Below are 17519 nucleotides of genomic sequence, written 5' to 3' on the forward strand. Positions count from 1 at the left end.
AATGAAAAAACACAATTAACAGTGATGATTATAAAGTGAATGAGATGAGTTCTCCCATAAAATTGAAGTGTATAGCAGAACAGATTAGAAAGCAAAGTCTGACAATATGTTGTTTATAAGAAATACACTTGTATCATAAACACTGACATTTAAAATAAGAGGCTAGAAAAAAAAATCTATTTGCTTTTGCTGAACTCAAAAAAGCAGGGGTAGCACTTGTGAAAGTCTCACAAAAAACAACGCCAAAAATAGACTTGATTAACAGATAAACAAACTACATTATGTTGAAAGTACCACAGGCAATAAATAAATATTAATACTAAACATGTAGGCACTGAATATCATAGCATCTAAATACTGAAAGCAAATGTTATGAGTTACATGGAGAAACGGACACATGACAGTCCTTTTATTTGCCATCACCCCTATAGTGACTTCTCTCTCTTCCCTTCCTCTTCTTAATCCTTGGTGAACCAGTTCAACTCTACACTGTCCTCTTCCCTCAAGTTTCTTGGCCCCTTATGGTATTATCAAATTCACATCACCATGCCTTGGTCTTGAATTACTCTCACCATGTGCTGCTGCCTTTGCTCCTACTCCTATACTGCTGAACAAAGCTGGAAAAAGGATCACAAAACCATGTTGACTGTGTCCGTTACAAATTTATGCTATATGATAACCTTAACTGGGCCCTCTCTGCTTCAAGGCAAGTTTTTTAGAACTCCCTATCCCATTCACCACAGCACCTCTTCCAAATCTTTTCTTTCTTTTGCAAATGTCCCATAGCTCCCCTCTCCCCACCCTCTCAGTTAGAAAACTTGCCTCTTGGTTAGAAAACTTGCCTTATATTTAACTGAAAACATTGAGGCTATTTGCTGATATCTCCCTCTTCTCTTCTACCACTTATCTAACATCACTCAGATGACTGTCTCACATGAAGAGGTGGCCCTTCTTCTTGCTAAGGCTAACCCAAATGCCCAAATAATCAATCCTACTCCATCCCATCTTTTCAAGCAGATTGTCCCCTCTGTCATTCCTACTCTCACACTAATTTTCAATTTTTTCCTTGTCTACTGGTTCCTTCCCTACTACCTACAAACATGTTTCCCCATCCTCAAAAAATCTCACCTTTTCTGTCCATTCCCACTAGATTTCATTTTACAGCTTTCCTCCTTTCCATGGCTAATATTCTTGAGAAAGTCATCTATAATCAGTGCCTCTACTTCCTTTTCCCTTTCCTCTCCCTCTCTTCTGTTCAATCTGTCAGGAATGGGTATCATTCAACCAGACAGAACTGCTCCCTCCAAAGTTTCCACTGATCTCTTAATTGCCAAAACTAACAGCCTTTTCTCCATCCTTATCCTTCTTGACATCTCTGCAATCTTTCTTTTGTCCTTAACACTTTCTTCTTTCTGGGTTTTCCTTACCTCGCTCTCTCCTCCTACCTGTCGGACCACTTCATCTTATCTCTTTTGCTAGCTCTTAAGCCAAGTAATGCCTAATGGGTTTCTCCTTAGGCTCTGTTCTGTGTCCTCTTCCCTTTTTCCTCTTTATTTTAGTGATCTCACCAGTTCCCATGGATTCAATTATTAATTGTACATCTCCCGCATACCCCTGCCCTTCTTCTGCCCACAATGTTGGTGCAGACCATTTATCACCTCAGTGCCTGCTTGCAATTATTGCAATAGCCTGCTTATTGATATTTTTGCCTCAAGTTTCTCCCCACTTCAATTCATTTTCCATTCACTATCAAACTGATCTTCTTACAGTATAGGTTTGATCATGTCCCTCCCTATTCAGTTAAATCCAGTGTTCCCCAGCTAGTTTCAGGACTCCTATTCATACTGTAATGCTCACTCCATGTTGGTCCTTGGATGGGATTGGTTAGACAGTTTTATACATGGAGTGTCCTTAAAGGTTCAATTCAGGTTTCATCTTGTCTGTGAAGTTTTTCCTGATAATTCCCTGGAGGCTCTCTCAAACTTTCTAAGAGCGCTTTGGTTTCCATCATCCACTTCTCCTTTAATTTCCCCTCTCCTCTCTTCCCTGTCACTATTTTATCTTTATCTCTTTCTATCTATGTATCTATCTATCTATATATCTATGTATGTATGTATCTATCTAGTACCCCTAGTGGAAAGCCCCTTGACAGCAGGGACTATATTGTTTCTGTCTTTGTATACCAAGAACTTAACACAGTATTTTACACAGAGTAGGAACTTGGTTAATTTTCTACTACCTTCCTTTTCCAAACCAGTTGCCAATGCAAGTCACCACACTAGGCCAGCCAGTGGTCTGTACCAAGCCATTAGCTATCTGAAAAAACAAAAAAAAAGAAGGTTATCACTATCTATTTTTCTTAAATTTGGGCATGGAGTATATAGCTTGCATTTGTGTGTAGTATGGGAGAAGACCTGATTTCAGCTGTATCTTTTACGAATGTCTAATTTGTCACTGAGATACTATCACTGAATTTGAAAATTTAGGCAACCTTTCTTAGCATTTGAAAAGACCTCTGGGCTTAATTTCCAGTAAGTTTATTAGAAGTTTACTTTACTTCCAGTAAGTTTACTAGAAATTTTAGTTAAGTTTATTGTCAAGTGAGCTTAACCGATATTTAATGTTAAATGTTAAATTAAACATTGTTTAGGTTTTTTTTTTGTTTCTGCAGGTGCTTGTTACCAAGATTAAAATGCTCTCAAAATATTTCTTCTTTCTAGGAAATCTAGGACCATCCTAGTTGAGTCTCTCCTAGTGTACTACTGGCCCCAAAGCATTCCTTGGAACTGTGTACATCTCTTGAGTTTATCTGGCTGTAGAGTAACCTCTGACAACTTAACGTCAATATTAATATCTATTTTAGAATATAGTCACTTTTAGGGCAGGGACTGGCTTGATTTATCTTGCTTTGGACATCACCATAAATTTGGGCCTATTATTTAATGAAAAGCTTCTATATTACTAGGTGCTTAAACATTAAAATACTCAAAAAAATGAATAATTATTCTACATTAGAGCAGTGATTTTAACTTTTTTGAGTTGGAAATCCCATAATACATTTTGTCTTACAAAACAATCACCTTCCCTACTAAAAAACTAGGAACTGATAACATCAAAAAGAACTATATAGTATAAGAATGAAAATCAGATAGGACACTGATAATTTCTTCTGTTCATTTTAAACAGAAAATCTATGAACTTGGGATAAATACATCGTACATACATTCAAACACACATACAAATTAATGCTTGTGTAATAAAAAGTTCATAGGATTATAGATTTAGAGATAAAAGTTTTTTAGTTACCATATGGTCTAAAGCCCTCATTTTATAGTCTAGGTACTGAGGCCAAGAGAAATGAGGTACTGGCCCATGGTGGCATAGCTATAGCAAGTGTCCGAGGTAGGATACCTAGGTCTTCAAACCTAGGTCTTCTTGACTCCAAGTCCAGCACTTACACACACTTTAGGGAAATCAAGCTGACTGGAAGAAGGATGGGAGTGGGATGTACAAGGAGATTAGTAGTCTGTTGCATTAATCCAGATGTCAGGTGATGACCTGCATCAGGGTGGTTGCAGTGTTTGAAGAGAGAAGGGGACATATAAAAGAAAAGTTACACAGATATGACAGCATATGACAAATGACTGGACATTGAGAGTGAGAGAGTGAGGAATTGAGGGTGAAACTGAGATTGCAAGCAGGAGATGGTGACACCTTCAATAGTAATCAGGAAATTAGGAAGAGGGAAAGGTTTGGGTAAAATATAATGATTTCGATTTTGGACATATTGTGTTTAAGGTGTCTAAAGGACATCAAAGATGAGATGCTTAATAGGCAGTTAGAGATGTAAGACTTGAGACTGGGAGAAAGAGAAAGGAATGAAGATTTATTAAGTGTATATTATATGCCAGGCACAGTGTGAAGCACTTTATATATATTATCTCATAGATCCTCACAACCATCTTGTGAAGTAGGTGCTATTATTATCCTCATTTTACAAAGAAGGAAACCAAGGCAGAAAGACATTCAATGACTTGCCTAGGGTCATACCTAGCAAATGTCTTAGGCCATATTGGAACTCAAGTCTTCCTGACTTTTTAGAGCCAATGCTCTGTTCACTATTTTGACTGGTTGAGATTAGGACTGGACAAGTGAGATTTAAAGTCATCTGCACAGAGAAGAAAATTGAAACCACAGGAGCAGACAAATCCACCAAATGAAATTGTATGGCAAAAGAAAAGAAAAAAAGAAAAAAGAAAAGAAGAAAAGAAAAAAGAACCTAAATACAGGGCTTTGGAGACCCCCATGGTGAATAGACATGACTTGGATGATCCAAGAAAGGATACAGAGAAGGAATATTCAGACAGGTTGGAAGAGTAGTACCATGGAGTGTCAGGAGAAAGCAGTATCATGAAAACCTAGAGAGAATATCAAGAAGTGAGTGATGAACCATATCCAAGGCTGCAGAGAGGTTAAAAAGTGTGAGACTATTAAATTTGGCAATTAAGTGATCATTAATAACTTTAGAGAGAACAGTCTAGGTTTAATGATGAGGTCAGAAATCAGACTGCAAGGAATTAAGAAGTAAGTGAAAGGGGAAAAAATGGAGGAACTGATTACAGAAGGCCGCTCTAGGAATCTAGCCACAAAAGGTAGGAAGGATATAGGATGAAAGTTAGTGGTGATGCATGGAGCAAGTAAGAGATAGGAGAGACATGGGTCCATTTTTAAGCAGCAGAGAAGCACTCAGTGGACTAGGAATTATGGATAATTAGTGAGACAGTAGAGATGACAGGGGGGCAATGTTTTGAAGAAGATGGGATGGAATGGATCACTTGTTCATGAGAAGGGCTTTGTCTCCTCCTTCTTTGACTCCATGTATCTCAAAATCAAAGCACTCAATTCCTAATACTTTCCAGTTAACTCAAAGAGAAAAACAAAACTATACATTAATTCAAACTGAGATGTGTCTATATTACTGCTTTACCAAGGGCTTCTTCATTTTAAAAGAAGTTCCTTAAAGAACAAATACCTGAAACCAAAAGAATCTTTAAAGGTTGAATGAGTCACCTTAGTTTCAAACAGAAAAACAGAAACTTAGAAGTAACATTTGTCCTAAGCTCCAACACTACTAGAATAACTATAACACTTCACTTTTACCAGTTACCAAGGCATAAAACTCCCATGTGTATAACCTATGTGGGATTTACTTTAAGCTGAAGTACTTACCTGAGTTATGACATAGAAACCAAAATTATGAATATTGTAGAAATATCCCAATCCAAAAAGGGTTGTAAAGGCTCCGCTGGCGAACATTCCAAAAGTTAGGTAATATCTAATTGGCAGGCGTTCCCCTATTATGCCACTGAAAAAGAGAAATGAGGAAGCAAAGGGCAAGAAAACTCATCACTGAACAACTACTTTCAGAATATTTTTATGCTGTTAGTTGATCTTTGAGAAACAAACAATTAAGATATTCCAAGAAGGGTATAAATCATAACTTAAATAAAACATTTATCAGCCAGAAAATGACAGTAAGCTATAATGAGGTACTTGCTTTATCAAAAAGAATTAAATCTCTTGAATATTGTTTATTAATTAGTAAATAAAACAGGTATCTTGACAGAAGGCAATCTTTTAGGGTCAATAGCATACAACAAATGGACATTTTAAAATACAACTCTCAGAACTGAAGGAACATGAAATGACACAGAAACACAACACAATGTATATTTCTAGGGAACTAACTCCTTTCAGTTTACTCCAGTTGGTGCTTGCCAAATGTGTTACAGAATAACATTACCAGGAAAACCTTAAGGAATGCTAAACTATCCTAAATTACTTGAATAAATGATCACCTTATGTTCCAATCTGAAGGCAAAGCTTTTCAAAACCTAAAAGATTTATAAGTGCTTCTGTTCAATGCAAATAAAAGAGGAATTAAATGATCTATCTAGTCCAGGGGTGGAGAACCTGCAGCCTTGAGGTCACATATGGCCCTATAAGCCTTTTGACTCAATGCAAACTTTACAGCACCAATCTCCAGTCTAAATCCAAAGAAAAGTGTATCAAATAGATTGTTTTCTGAGTTCATAAAGTAAGAGAAATCTACCTTGAATTTGGAACTTGGCCCATTTCAAAATTGAGACAGAAGAAAATAAATTTTAAAACTGCATACTAAGTTCAGGGGTTACCAAATCTCCCCTCCACCAACATCTGGTTAATATCATCTAGAATTCAGAGTTAGAAGTGCATCTAGTCTAACATCTTCATAGTTTGGATGAGAAAACAGGGCTAAAGAAGTGAAAGTGATATGTGCATGGCGTGTGTGTGTGTGTGCGTGTGTGTGTACATACATATACTAAGTACAGATGGTCATCCCAACATGAAGAGAAAGCAAAAATGATATAGGAAAGAATGGCATAAGTGATTCAAGGAGAACACAAAGAAGAGAAAGAATGTGAAGAGGCAGCAATGCCAACCTGTTTCAGGAAGTTAGAGAGTTGAAATACATGTATACCAAGAGGGAAAGGGAAAAGAAAAAGCCCCTGGCTATTTGGAGTTAGCCAACAGGTACAAAGCTCTTCCGGTACTGGTTGTGACTGAATTCTCTGAGGAAGAAATAGCTTCCAGTACTTCAGGGAAAGATGAGGCTGCAGTGTACATACAATCAGAAGAATGTAAAACTTGCTTTGCTGTTCACATATCTTGGAGTTTAGGAGTAAAAAACTTCAGGATTTCAGCTGAGCTATTTTCTAGCAACTAACTCTCCAATTTGATATGTTGTACCTGCTTAAATCCTCTCTTTACTGCTTCCTAATTTTTAAAGGTCTTTTTAAAAACCTCATACCTTTCTCCTTTCAATTGCTTTTGAAACTAAAGGCCAGCACTTTGACAAACAGGCTGTAACCCTGGGCGTTCCTGCTCTGATGGAATTACTAGAAAAATTGACAGAACATCCCTTTTCCTCAAAAAAAATTTTTTTTTATAAATAAGATATTAAAAAGTATCAAGAACAGTTTCAAACATGCCGCAGAAGCCCTACATCACCTCCTGCTTGTTGTACATTTTATTGGATATTCCAAACGTATTAAAACTCAAAATGTTTAAAACTACATTTATTATCTTTTTCATCAAACCCTCCCTTCTTCCCAACTTTCATATTACTGTCCAGGGCAGCAACATCTTCTCAATTTACCCAGGCTCTCACCCACGCTTTCATCACCAATGTTATCCTTTACTCCTCACTTTCTCACCCTACGTATCAAATCAGTAGGGAAATTTTGTTTCTGTTTATGCTATGTCTCACGTAATTCACTTTTTTTCTTCTTACAGTGGACAGCCTACTTTGGGCTCTCATTTCTTTTCACCTAGACTATTGGCACAACTTCTGAATTGCCTTCCCTGCCTCAAGTCTCTGCCCAAGTTAAGCCATCCTGTACTCAGCTGCCAAAATGATTTTTCTAAAGCTATGTTTTGACCATGTCACTTCCCTACTCAATGAATTTGCAGCACATCTCTATTTTCTTTACAATTTGACCCCATTCTCTTACCCCTTGCTCCCCTCCACTCTATGATCTACCCATAATGCTCTTCTTTCTGTTTCTCACACACAACATGCTATCTTCTATCTCCATGTATTTACGCTGGCAATCTCTCATGCCTAGAGTACTCTCTTTCTCCATCTCCTCCTCGTGGAATCCCTGATTTCCTTTAAAACTAAGCTCAATTGCAACCTTCTATGTTCAGTCTTTTCTGATCTGCCTTTTTCTCCAAGGTTAACTTGTTTCTGTTTGATATGTATTTTGCATACAACTATACATGAGCTACTTGAGGCAAGGAGTATTTTGCTTTTGTCTTTGTATTCCCAGCACATAGCATGGTATCTAACAAATAGTAGATACTTAATTAATGTTTATTAATTAATTGGTTGGTTGATTCAGGTCTTACTTTCTAAAAGTTGATAATTACTTATTTTCTGTTGATATTCAAAATTTTAAAATTATAATGAACTCTCAAGCTTTGAATATTATGTTCCTGGTGTTAACCAGGGCTAAGGGTTGCTCACTTCTCTGGACCTCATTTATTTCATCTATCAAATGATGAAATTAGACTAGATGTATTCTAAGGTGCTGCCAATCTATACCACCGTATAGTTTGATGATTCTCTGAAACATTAGTCATTGACACAGCATTCTGAACCATTTCTCTACTATATTTTAAGTCAAGTATCCATATCTAAACAGGACAGAGTAGTTTAAGGTATGCTAGACTTAGAATCAGGGGACCTGGATTTAAATACTGGCTCTCCAACTTACTGTCTCAAGAGTAAGTCACTTAACATTTCAAAGTTTTAGTTTCCTCATCTGTAAAATGGGAACAATACTTAAACTACTTAACATTATATTGTTATAAAGGAATAAGAAACTGTTGGGAGAAAATAAGGAACTATTAGGCAAATTGAAAATTTTTTAAGCTCTGAGGGACACAGCTTTTTTCTTTTTTTGTGGTATAAAGCAGGCAAAAACCAAAACAAAATAAGAGATAAGTAAGCATCATTCACTATTTATCTTCTCTGCCCATTCGCAGAGAAAGAATATTAAGAGTCATACAGATACACAGTGATTCTTGATTATATCAACACTACATTAAAAGTTTTTTTCCCATGGGGAAAATGGATTTGCCCTCTGACTGGAGTAGAGACAAAAGGGCATCAGAATGCATTTGAGGCTAGAGTTCATCATCTGAGCAGAGTTGAGCTAGATATGGGGCCACCATTCCTCTTGCCTCTGAGTGACAAATAAAGTTGTGTCACAGAGCATGAAGTGTCCAAGTAGTTCTGTTTCCCTAGAGGCTATGGCTACAGGTTAGACGAGGGTTATGAGACCTAACAAAAATGTCAGTCATATATCAAGAGGTGTCTTAAAAACCAAATTAAATGTTTCTTACCTTAAATACATTCCAATTGCATAAGCACAAAGAAAAGAATAATCCAATGCTCCCAGTAATTGCTGATAGTTCTTTTTATCTAAATAATGAGATAAGTTCATTATTAGTGTCCATCCTCATATTAGTTTAGAGAGGGTTTAAAAAAGGTACAAAAATTTATCCTCATCGATAACTGGGTAACAGTCTTTAGTCAGAAAGGGGTGGGTGTGAATATAGGAAATGTGACTCCTAATATTTTCCTTGATTTCTTAGTGAGGAAAGATAAAGTTGATGTGTCTGGAACTTACATACCTATGCCTTGATGTTAAATGATCATTTCATGTACACATATATACGCACACAAATACACACATATATGTTACATGATATATACAGATACATATACATAAACACACACATGTATGTATACAAACAATATAAGAAATGACATACCAGATGGTTTCAGAAAAACTCACAAAGACTGATATGAAATGATACAAAGTGAATTGAGCAGAACCAGGAGAACATTGTATGTAACAACAGCCATATTGTAACAATGACAACTGTGAGAGACTTAGCTATTCTGTTTTTAAAAAGTGATCCAAGACAATTCCAAAGCTAATTCCAGCATATCCTGAAAATGCCTCGCTTGGTCTGGACTATGAAAGAGAAAGATCAAAAGAAGGAAATAGAAGTGGAAAAAGAGAGGAAGGAAGGAGGCAGGAAAGAAGAGAAAAAGGAAGAGAAATTATTTAAAGAAATTTAGTTTGAGGCAGATTAAAAGGGAGATAGAGAACCTTAGAAATAGATATTCATTGAAGCAGTGTAATCAAAGCTAATACCAGAAATGAAATGCTAGTCTATTTCTCTCTTGAAGCAGATTCCTTGTGACCTTTGACTATATTGATCTGGCTCCCTGGTCACCTAAGGGCATAAAAACGTTCCACTCATGTGGGATTAGGTCCTTCCAACATAGTGTATATCAGAAGACAATGTGAATCACCAAATTCTGTTCTATTGATCAGATGTGTTTCCTTATGGAAATGGGGAGGGAAAGGGTAGTGAGTTAATAGAAGTTAAGCACAACTATATGTTTATTTCATATCCTTGCTATTTTAAGACTGAGTTCACTGTTTAGTGACTTAGAAGTGCCTCACATAGTCACAACATCAAACCTGAAGTTACAGGGTGCCAGAGTCAGGCTCTGGAGTTTGGTGTAGTCAACAATTGGGATAAGATGGCCTCTTGGCTCATGGTTGAGTTGAAGGTAGGGAACTGCAAATATGGAGGGTGAGATGATGAGATGGTCAGATATGGTAGTCTGGTACCCACTGCCAAGGTCTCTTCTGGTTGTATGATGAAAAAGGAGTATGAGAAGTCCTCTTGGTGGAAAAGGAGAAGGCTCTCATTCAGTTTAGTAAGTTCAGGAGGAGGTTGCTCAGGAGAGTTAAAAAAACCCACCATGTTCATTCAGCCTTACCTGGTTTTTTTTTGTTCCATTTTGGACTGAAAGTCAACTGGCCCAGACATTCAGTAACTAGAGGCAGAACTCTTGGCTTCTAGGGATGGTGCAGTGCAGACCAAGAGACAGCTAACAGGGTTTGTGATAGCAGAGAAGAGATCTCTCTCTGATTGGGGTGGGGATGGAGAGGCCACAGCCAAGAACTCACAATATGATCTCTGACCTGGAGGTTTCACTGTAGGAAAAGATGGCAACTCCTCCATAGATGCCTCCAAGGGATCCAAGATTTTGTATCACTTCTATGGTGTGACTATCAGAGAGGGGAATACTGAATGGTGGTGGTTGGTATTGGGAAAGTTTCAGAATCAACTTAGATCTTGCCACAAGTTGTATGCAAGAAGTTTATGACATTTTTGCCACTTTAACAAGGTTCAACCTGCTCAATGATGAAGAATCTGCGTCTCTGCCAGAAATATTATCATCTATGCTGTGTCCTAGATATTCCCAGTGCTGCTCTGACTCATCACCCACACCTTACATTTGGAGATCCACTAAGAACTGCAAAGATCTGGCATGTGAATTGAGATATGAATGGGAAAGGAAAAATCCAGGATTTCTGGTTAATGCTTTCATGTTTTCTTCTTTTCATTTCTTTTCTTTACTCTTTGAGGATGGGAAAGGTACAGCTTAAAAGGTTAAAGAAAAAAATGAACAACCCTAAAAACTCTGAAAATTTCTAAAAGCACTTAAATTGTTGAAGGTCCTCTAGAAGAGAGGTATTCAATTCTAAGCCCCAAACTCCCCAAAGCTATGGGAATCCAATTAAAATGTAATTGAGAAATGTTTAGCAAAATAAATTAAAATATAATACAACATAGATAATGTTAATTTATGGTTTTCCAAGTCAATATGCCTCCCCCTCCCATGAAAAGATCTGTTCTTTTTTGAGTGACCCCATTGCTTTAGAAAAGACTTAGAACATGCAATGGGGTTGGTATCTGATAGGACCAATATCAACAATATCTACCAGGTTTTCCCTTTCTTTACTATGTGCAGCCCCCTCCGCTCCCATACAGGTTAGGAAAAAGTGATGGTCAAGAACTTGATTAGTCTGTGGGTAAGGCAAAGCTCAAGGTGTGCCACTTGTAACGCAGTTTTCTTGTGGCCTACGGCTATGTTGACATGGATTTCTGATTAACTAGGGGCATTAAAAAGTATCACGTTATAAAGGCCCTTCCACATGTAGGATGACTATGTATATTATCATATACTGTGCTGCTGATCAGTTATATTTCCATATGGAGATGGGGGTGGTGATCAAATCTATAGAAGTAAAATATTACCACATCTTTGCTGTTTTAGGACTAAGCAAAACCTCTTAAGTTAACTGTTCCCTGACTTTGCAATATGGAATTTTGTGAAGAAAGTGATACATCCACCTCTGGAACCCAGAGATGCCACTTTCTATAGAGGTATAGGGATACCACTATACCTCCATATGTACTAGGTATGTTACTCCAAGGAAATAAAAGACAGAAAGAAAGGTCCCAAATATCTCAAAATATTAATTGCAGTACATAACATCATAGTATAGAACTGGAAAGAAAATAGGTACCCATCAATTATGGAACAGCTAAACAAACTGTGGCATATTAATATTATAGAATATTATTATATTCTAAAAATGATTAATGTAAATAGCACAGATGAACATGAGAAAACTTTTATGAACTTATATGGGGTAAATATTAACTAGTAAAAAGTACATATATATGTATGCATATATATATTATATACGTATATATAATATGTATACGTACATGTAAGTGTGAATAATTGCTCCAATAATGTAAAAACAAAAAAACAACAGAGTGAAATGGAAAACTGTAATTATTATTTCCAAGTCTGGTCCCTAAGAAGAGTTAAGAAAATCTGCCCCGCCCCCAACTTTCTTTATGGAAACAGAGGATTATGGATATTGAATACTATATATGCTGTCAGATGCAGTTCATGTGTTGATTGGTTTTGTTAATTTTTTTCTTTTAAAAAAAAACTTGGGGCAAAACACTCTGAATAGTAGGGATATATTCAGAAACTAACGCTATTTTTTAAAGGCACCAATAAAAATTTAGTCTTATTAGACTAAATAATAAAAGATACGAATAACTCCAAATTATTGCAAATAAATTATTTATTTGCTGCAATGTTTATAGTAGCGACTTTTTTTTCCTTTTGGGAGCCCTGTCTTTGAAATTAAAATATACTACTTAAACTTAAGCGAGTCCACAATTATTGCACAAATTAGTAAGGCAAGAAAAGAAATATAATTTTTGCACATCACTTCATATGCAAATTCACCAAGCTGTTATAAGTGACAAATAAAATAGACAAACAAGGGATTGTTGGAACAGTGAGCTTACCAAATGGTGCCCAGCCGCAGTAAGTTTCATTATCTGAAATTTTCTCTACAGGATCATGGAAGGCATTTTCATTAAGTACGTTGAGTTTAACCTTACCCTGTGAAGCGCACTGCTTATGTAATTCTCCCTAGTGAATTAAAGGAAAGAATACATGAAGAAATAGAAAACATGTACAATGGAAAGTCAATTACAATGTAATAATATAAATGTAACTATCGGTCTAACTTTATACATGGTACTTGGTTAACCCTCCCCACCTTCTTCCCTACAAATAGATACAATGGAAGTGATTACAGAAAGCAGAAGGCAGATATCAGAGGCAATGAGGTATGGATATTAACAAACACACAATACTTGCAGCACTTCACAAAGGGAGAAAAACCTTTTTCCTTAACCAAATTAGCCTGATAGCTGACATCCTTTTTCTTTTTTTTTTTTTCTTTTTTTTAATTTTATTTATTTATTTATTTTATTAAATTTATTTATTTAACTTTTAACATTCATTTTCACAAAATTTTGGGTTACAAATTTTCTCCCCTTTTATCCCCTCCCCCCCCAAACACCAAGCATTCTAATTGCCCCTATGACCAATCTGCTCTCTCTTCTATCATCCCTCTCTGCCCTTGTCTCCATCTTCTCTTTTGTCCTGTAGGGGCAGATAGCTTTCTATACCCCTTTACCTGTTTTTCTTATTTCCTAGTGGCAAGAACATTACTCGACAGTTGATCCTAACACTTTGAGTTCCAACTTCTCTTCCTCCCTCCCTCCCCACCCCTTCCCTTTGGAAGGCAAGCAATTCAATATAGGCCATATCTGTGTAGTTTTGCAAATGACTTCCATAATAGTTGTGTTGTATAGGACTAACTATATTTCCCTCCATCCTATCCTGTCCCCCATTACTTCTATTCTCTTTTGATCCTATCCCTCCCCATGAGTGTCGACCTCGGATTGCACTCTCCTCCTCATGCCCTGCCTTCTATCATCCCCCCCACCCTGCTTGTCCCCTTATCCCCCACTTTCCTGTATTGTGAGATAGGTTTTCCTACCAAAATGAGTGTGCACTTTATTCTTTTCTTTAGTGGAATGTGATGAGATTAGACTTCATGTTTTTCTCTCACCTCCCCTCTTTATCCCTCCACTAATGAGTCTTTTGATTGCCTCTTTTATGAGAGATAATTTGCCCCATTCAGTTTCTCCCTTTCTCTTCCCAATATTTTTCTCTCTCACTGCTTGATTTCATTTTGTTTTAAAGATATGATCCCAACCTATTCAATTCACTCTGTGCACTCTGTCTCTATGTATGTGAGCGTGTGTGCATGTGTAATCCCACCCAGTACCCAGATACTGAAATGTTTCAAGAGTTACAAATATTGTCTTTCCATGTAGGAATGTAAACAGTTCAGCTTTAGTAAGTCCCTTATGACTTCACTTTGCTGTTCACCTTTTCATGGTTCTCTTCATTCTTGTGTTTGAAAGTCAAATTTTCTTTTCAGCTCTGGTCTTTTCATCAAGAATACTTGAAAATCCTCTATTTCATTGAAAGACCATTTTTCCCCCTGAAGTATTATAGTCAGTTTTGCTGGGTAGGTGATTCTTGGTTTTAGTCCTAGTTCCTTTGACTTCTGGAATATACTGTTCCATGCCCTTCGATCCCTTAATGTAGAGGCTGCTAGATCTTGTGTTATCCTGATTGTATTTCCACAATACTTGAATTGTTTCTTTCTAGCTGCCTGCAGTATTTTCTCCTTGTCCTGGGAACTCTGGAATTTGGCCACAATGTTCCTAGGAGTTTCTCTTTTTGGATCTCTTTCGGGCGGTGTTCTGTGGATTCCTTGAATATTTATTTTGCCCTCTGGTTCTAGAATCTCAGGGCAGTTTTCCTTGATAATTTCATGAAAGATGATGTCTAGGCTCTTCTTTTGATCATGGCTTTCAGGTAGTCCCATAATTTTTAAATTGTCTCTCCTGGATCTATTTTCCAGGTCTGTTGTTTTTCCAATGAGATATTTCATATTATCTTCCATTTTTCCATTCTTCTCTCTTTGTTCTGTGATTTCTTGGTTTTGCATAACGTCATTAGCCTCCATCTGTGCCATTCTAATTTTGAAAGAACTATTTTCTTCAGTGAGCTTTTGAATCTCCTTTTCCATTTGGCTAATTCTGCTTTTGAAAGCATTCTTCTCCTCATTGGCTTTTTGAACCTCTTTTGCCAATTGAGTTAGGCTAGTTTTTAAGGTGTTAATTTCTTCAACATTTTTTTGGGTCTCCCTTAGCAGGGAGCTGATCTGCTGTTCATGCTTTGACTTCATGTCTCTCATTTCTCTTCCCAGCTTTTCCTCCACCTCTCTAACTTGATTTTCAAAATTCTTTTTGAGCTCTTCCATGGCCTGAGCCCATTGGGTGGGCTGGGACACAGAAGCCTTGATTTCTGTGTCTTTGCCTGATGGTAAGCATTGTTCTTCCTCATCAGAAAGGAAGGGAGGAAATGCCTGTTCGCCAAGAAAGTAACCTTCTATAGTCTTATTTCTTTTCCCTTTTCTGGGCATTTTCCCAGCCAGTGACTTGACCTCTGAATATTTTCCTCACACCCACCTCACCTCCTGATCCTCCCAGCCCGTGTTTGTGGTCTGAGATTCAAATGCTGCTTCCAGCCTCAGGGCTTTTGGCGGGGGCAGGGCTGCTATTCAGTATGAGATTATGATCTGGTGCTGAGATCGGGGCGGGGCCACCTCTCAGGCTCAGTTCCCTCAGGGGGTTTATGCGCAGACCTTCCGCAATGGATTCAAGCTCCCGCCCGCTTGGGGAGCCCCTGTCTGCAGCCGCCTCTCAGCTTCTACCTCGGGGGGGGGGGGGGGGGGGGGCCTGAATTATGGGGGCACCCCACTCCCCTCTCGACCCGCCAAAGAGACTCTCTCACCCACCCCTGTCACCTGTGGGTGGAGGGACTTGTGCGGCCGCTGGAGATCCAGTCCCTGAAGCCTGCTCGGATCTGTTTCTCTCGGTGCCGCAGCCGTGGCCGCAGCAGGTCTGGGCTGGGCTTTGTGTCTGCAGCGCGACGGACCTTTTGCGAGAGGTTTGCAGATCCCTCTGTGGGTGGAGGGACCCGCGTGGCCGCTGGAGATCCTGTCTGTGAAGCCTGCTCGGATCTTTTCCTCTCGGTGCCGCGGTCGCGGCAGGGCTGCACTCAGCTCCCAGTCCCGGCGCCCAGTCCGCAGCGCGAAGGACCCCCCCGCGAGAGGTTTGCAGGTCTCTCTGGAACAGAAATCTCCCTCGCTCCAATGTTCCGTGGCCTCTGGGTGCGGAATTCGCCGTGAGTTACTTCCCTGTAGCCATTCTATGGGTTGTGGGTTCAGAGCTATGTGTATGTGCGTCTTTCTACTCCGCCATCTTTCTGACATCCTTTTTCAATAAAATTCTTAAACTTTTAGCAGTCTGCTGAAGCCTATGAACCCTTCTTTAGAATAACATTTTAAAATAATTGGAAGAATGTTAAATTTCATTGAGATGTTATTGAAAATAAAGATGCAATTTTTCCCCCACTCAAATTCACAGACCTCTGAAATCCATCCATAGATCACCTCTACCTGCCCCTCTCTCCAAGGATTGTAGACCTCAGGTTAAGGACTGTTGCTTTAAGAAGTGTGAAGGAGTTTTCTTTGACTGAATGGGAAGGAGTACTGTTATAGGCTACAGAATATTGGCCCATTAAAAAGGGTGAGTTCACCAATTTAGCAACCACTCCAAACAAAGAGCAACTTTGTGGAATGTGACCGCTGCATCTACATCAGAGAGAAACAGAAAGGATATGTTTTTCTTTCCTCTCCCCCTCACATGGCATTCACTCTTCATTTGCCCAATAAGAGACAACATTTTAGCATCGAAACACAGCAGCTACAAGGGGTGATACCTCTGGCAAAAGGGAAGAGATACAAACAAAAATCTAAGGGAGAATTAGCTTTGGCATGTGGGAGATGACCTGCAGGGCCATTGAAGCTGAGAAAGGGAGGGTTCAAGTAGACTACATGAGGAGAGAAAGGACATCAAGGCCCTACAGTATCAGAGACCTGAGTTTCCTTGACTATATGTGTTCCTTATAAGTGTCTTTGTATAAGAATGTGTCCACTTTTCCCATGGATACTGCAGATCTATGGGAAAGTATACTTCAGGTTCATGTTGGGGGAATTTTTTGTAGCTACGTAACTCCATGTAGAAACAAGCCATATACATATACATATACCTACAAAATATCTTAGTAAAGGCCTAGTCTTTGAGCTAATTGTTTTAATAGGCTAACTATTAAAAGGGGGTTCAGAGGTGGGCATATTAGCATACCCTTTGATCCAGCAATACCACTGTTAAGTCTATATCCCAAAAACATCAAAAGGGGCAGGAGGTTGGGGAGTAGGACCTATTTGTATCAAAATATTTCTAACAACTCTTTTATAAAGGTGACTAAGAATTCAAAATCCAAGGGATGTCCATCAATTGGGGAATGGCTAAACAAACTGTGGTGTGTGGTTGTAATGGAATATTATTGTGCTATAAGAAATGATGAGCAGGATGATTTCAGAAAAACCTGGAAAGACTTACATGAACTGATGCAAAGTGAAGTGCACAGAACCAGGATAATGTTATACACAGTAACAGCAATATTGTTCAATGAAGAACTGTGGATGACAGCTATTCTCGGCAATACAATGATCCAAGAA

The 17519-nt window shown here is 38.3% G+C and overlaps 1 protein-coding gene across 3 annotated transcripts in view; it reads right to left on the minus strand.

Annotated features, from left to right (window-relative positions):
• Nucleotides 1-17519, minus strand: part of SLC37A1 (solute carrier family 37 member 1) — a 136009-nt gene that overhangs the window by 69824 nt on the left and 48666 nt on the right. For all 3 annotated transcript variants that reach the window (XM_072614878.1, XM_072614876.1, XM_072614877.1), the window contains exons 4-7: nt 12811-12937; nt 8950-9028; nt 5230-5365; nt 2240-2316 (exon numbers count right to left, since the gene is read on the minus strand). In XM_072614878.1, coding sequence (XP_072470979.1) covers nt 2240-2316; nt 5230-5365; nt 8950-9028; nt 12811-12937 — 419 coding nt within the window. The remainder of the gene's footprint in view (nt 1-2239; nt 2317-5229; nt 5366-8949; nt 9029-12810; nt 12938-17519) is intronic.

Source organism: Notamacropus eugenii, chromosome 5 (assembly GCF_028372415.1).
Source record: "Notamacropus eugenii isolate mMacEug1 chromosome 5, mMacEug1.pri_v2, whole genome shotgun sequence".
NCBI classification, from domain to species: Eukaryota; Metazoa; Chordata; class Mammalia; order Diprotodontia; family Macropodidae; genus Notamacropus; species Notamacropus eugenii.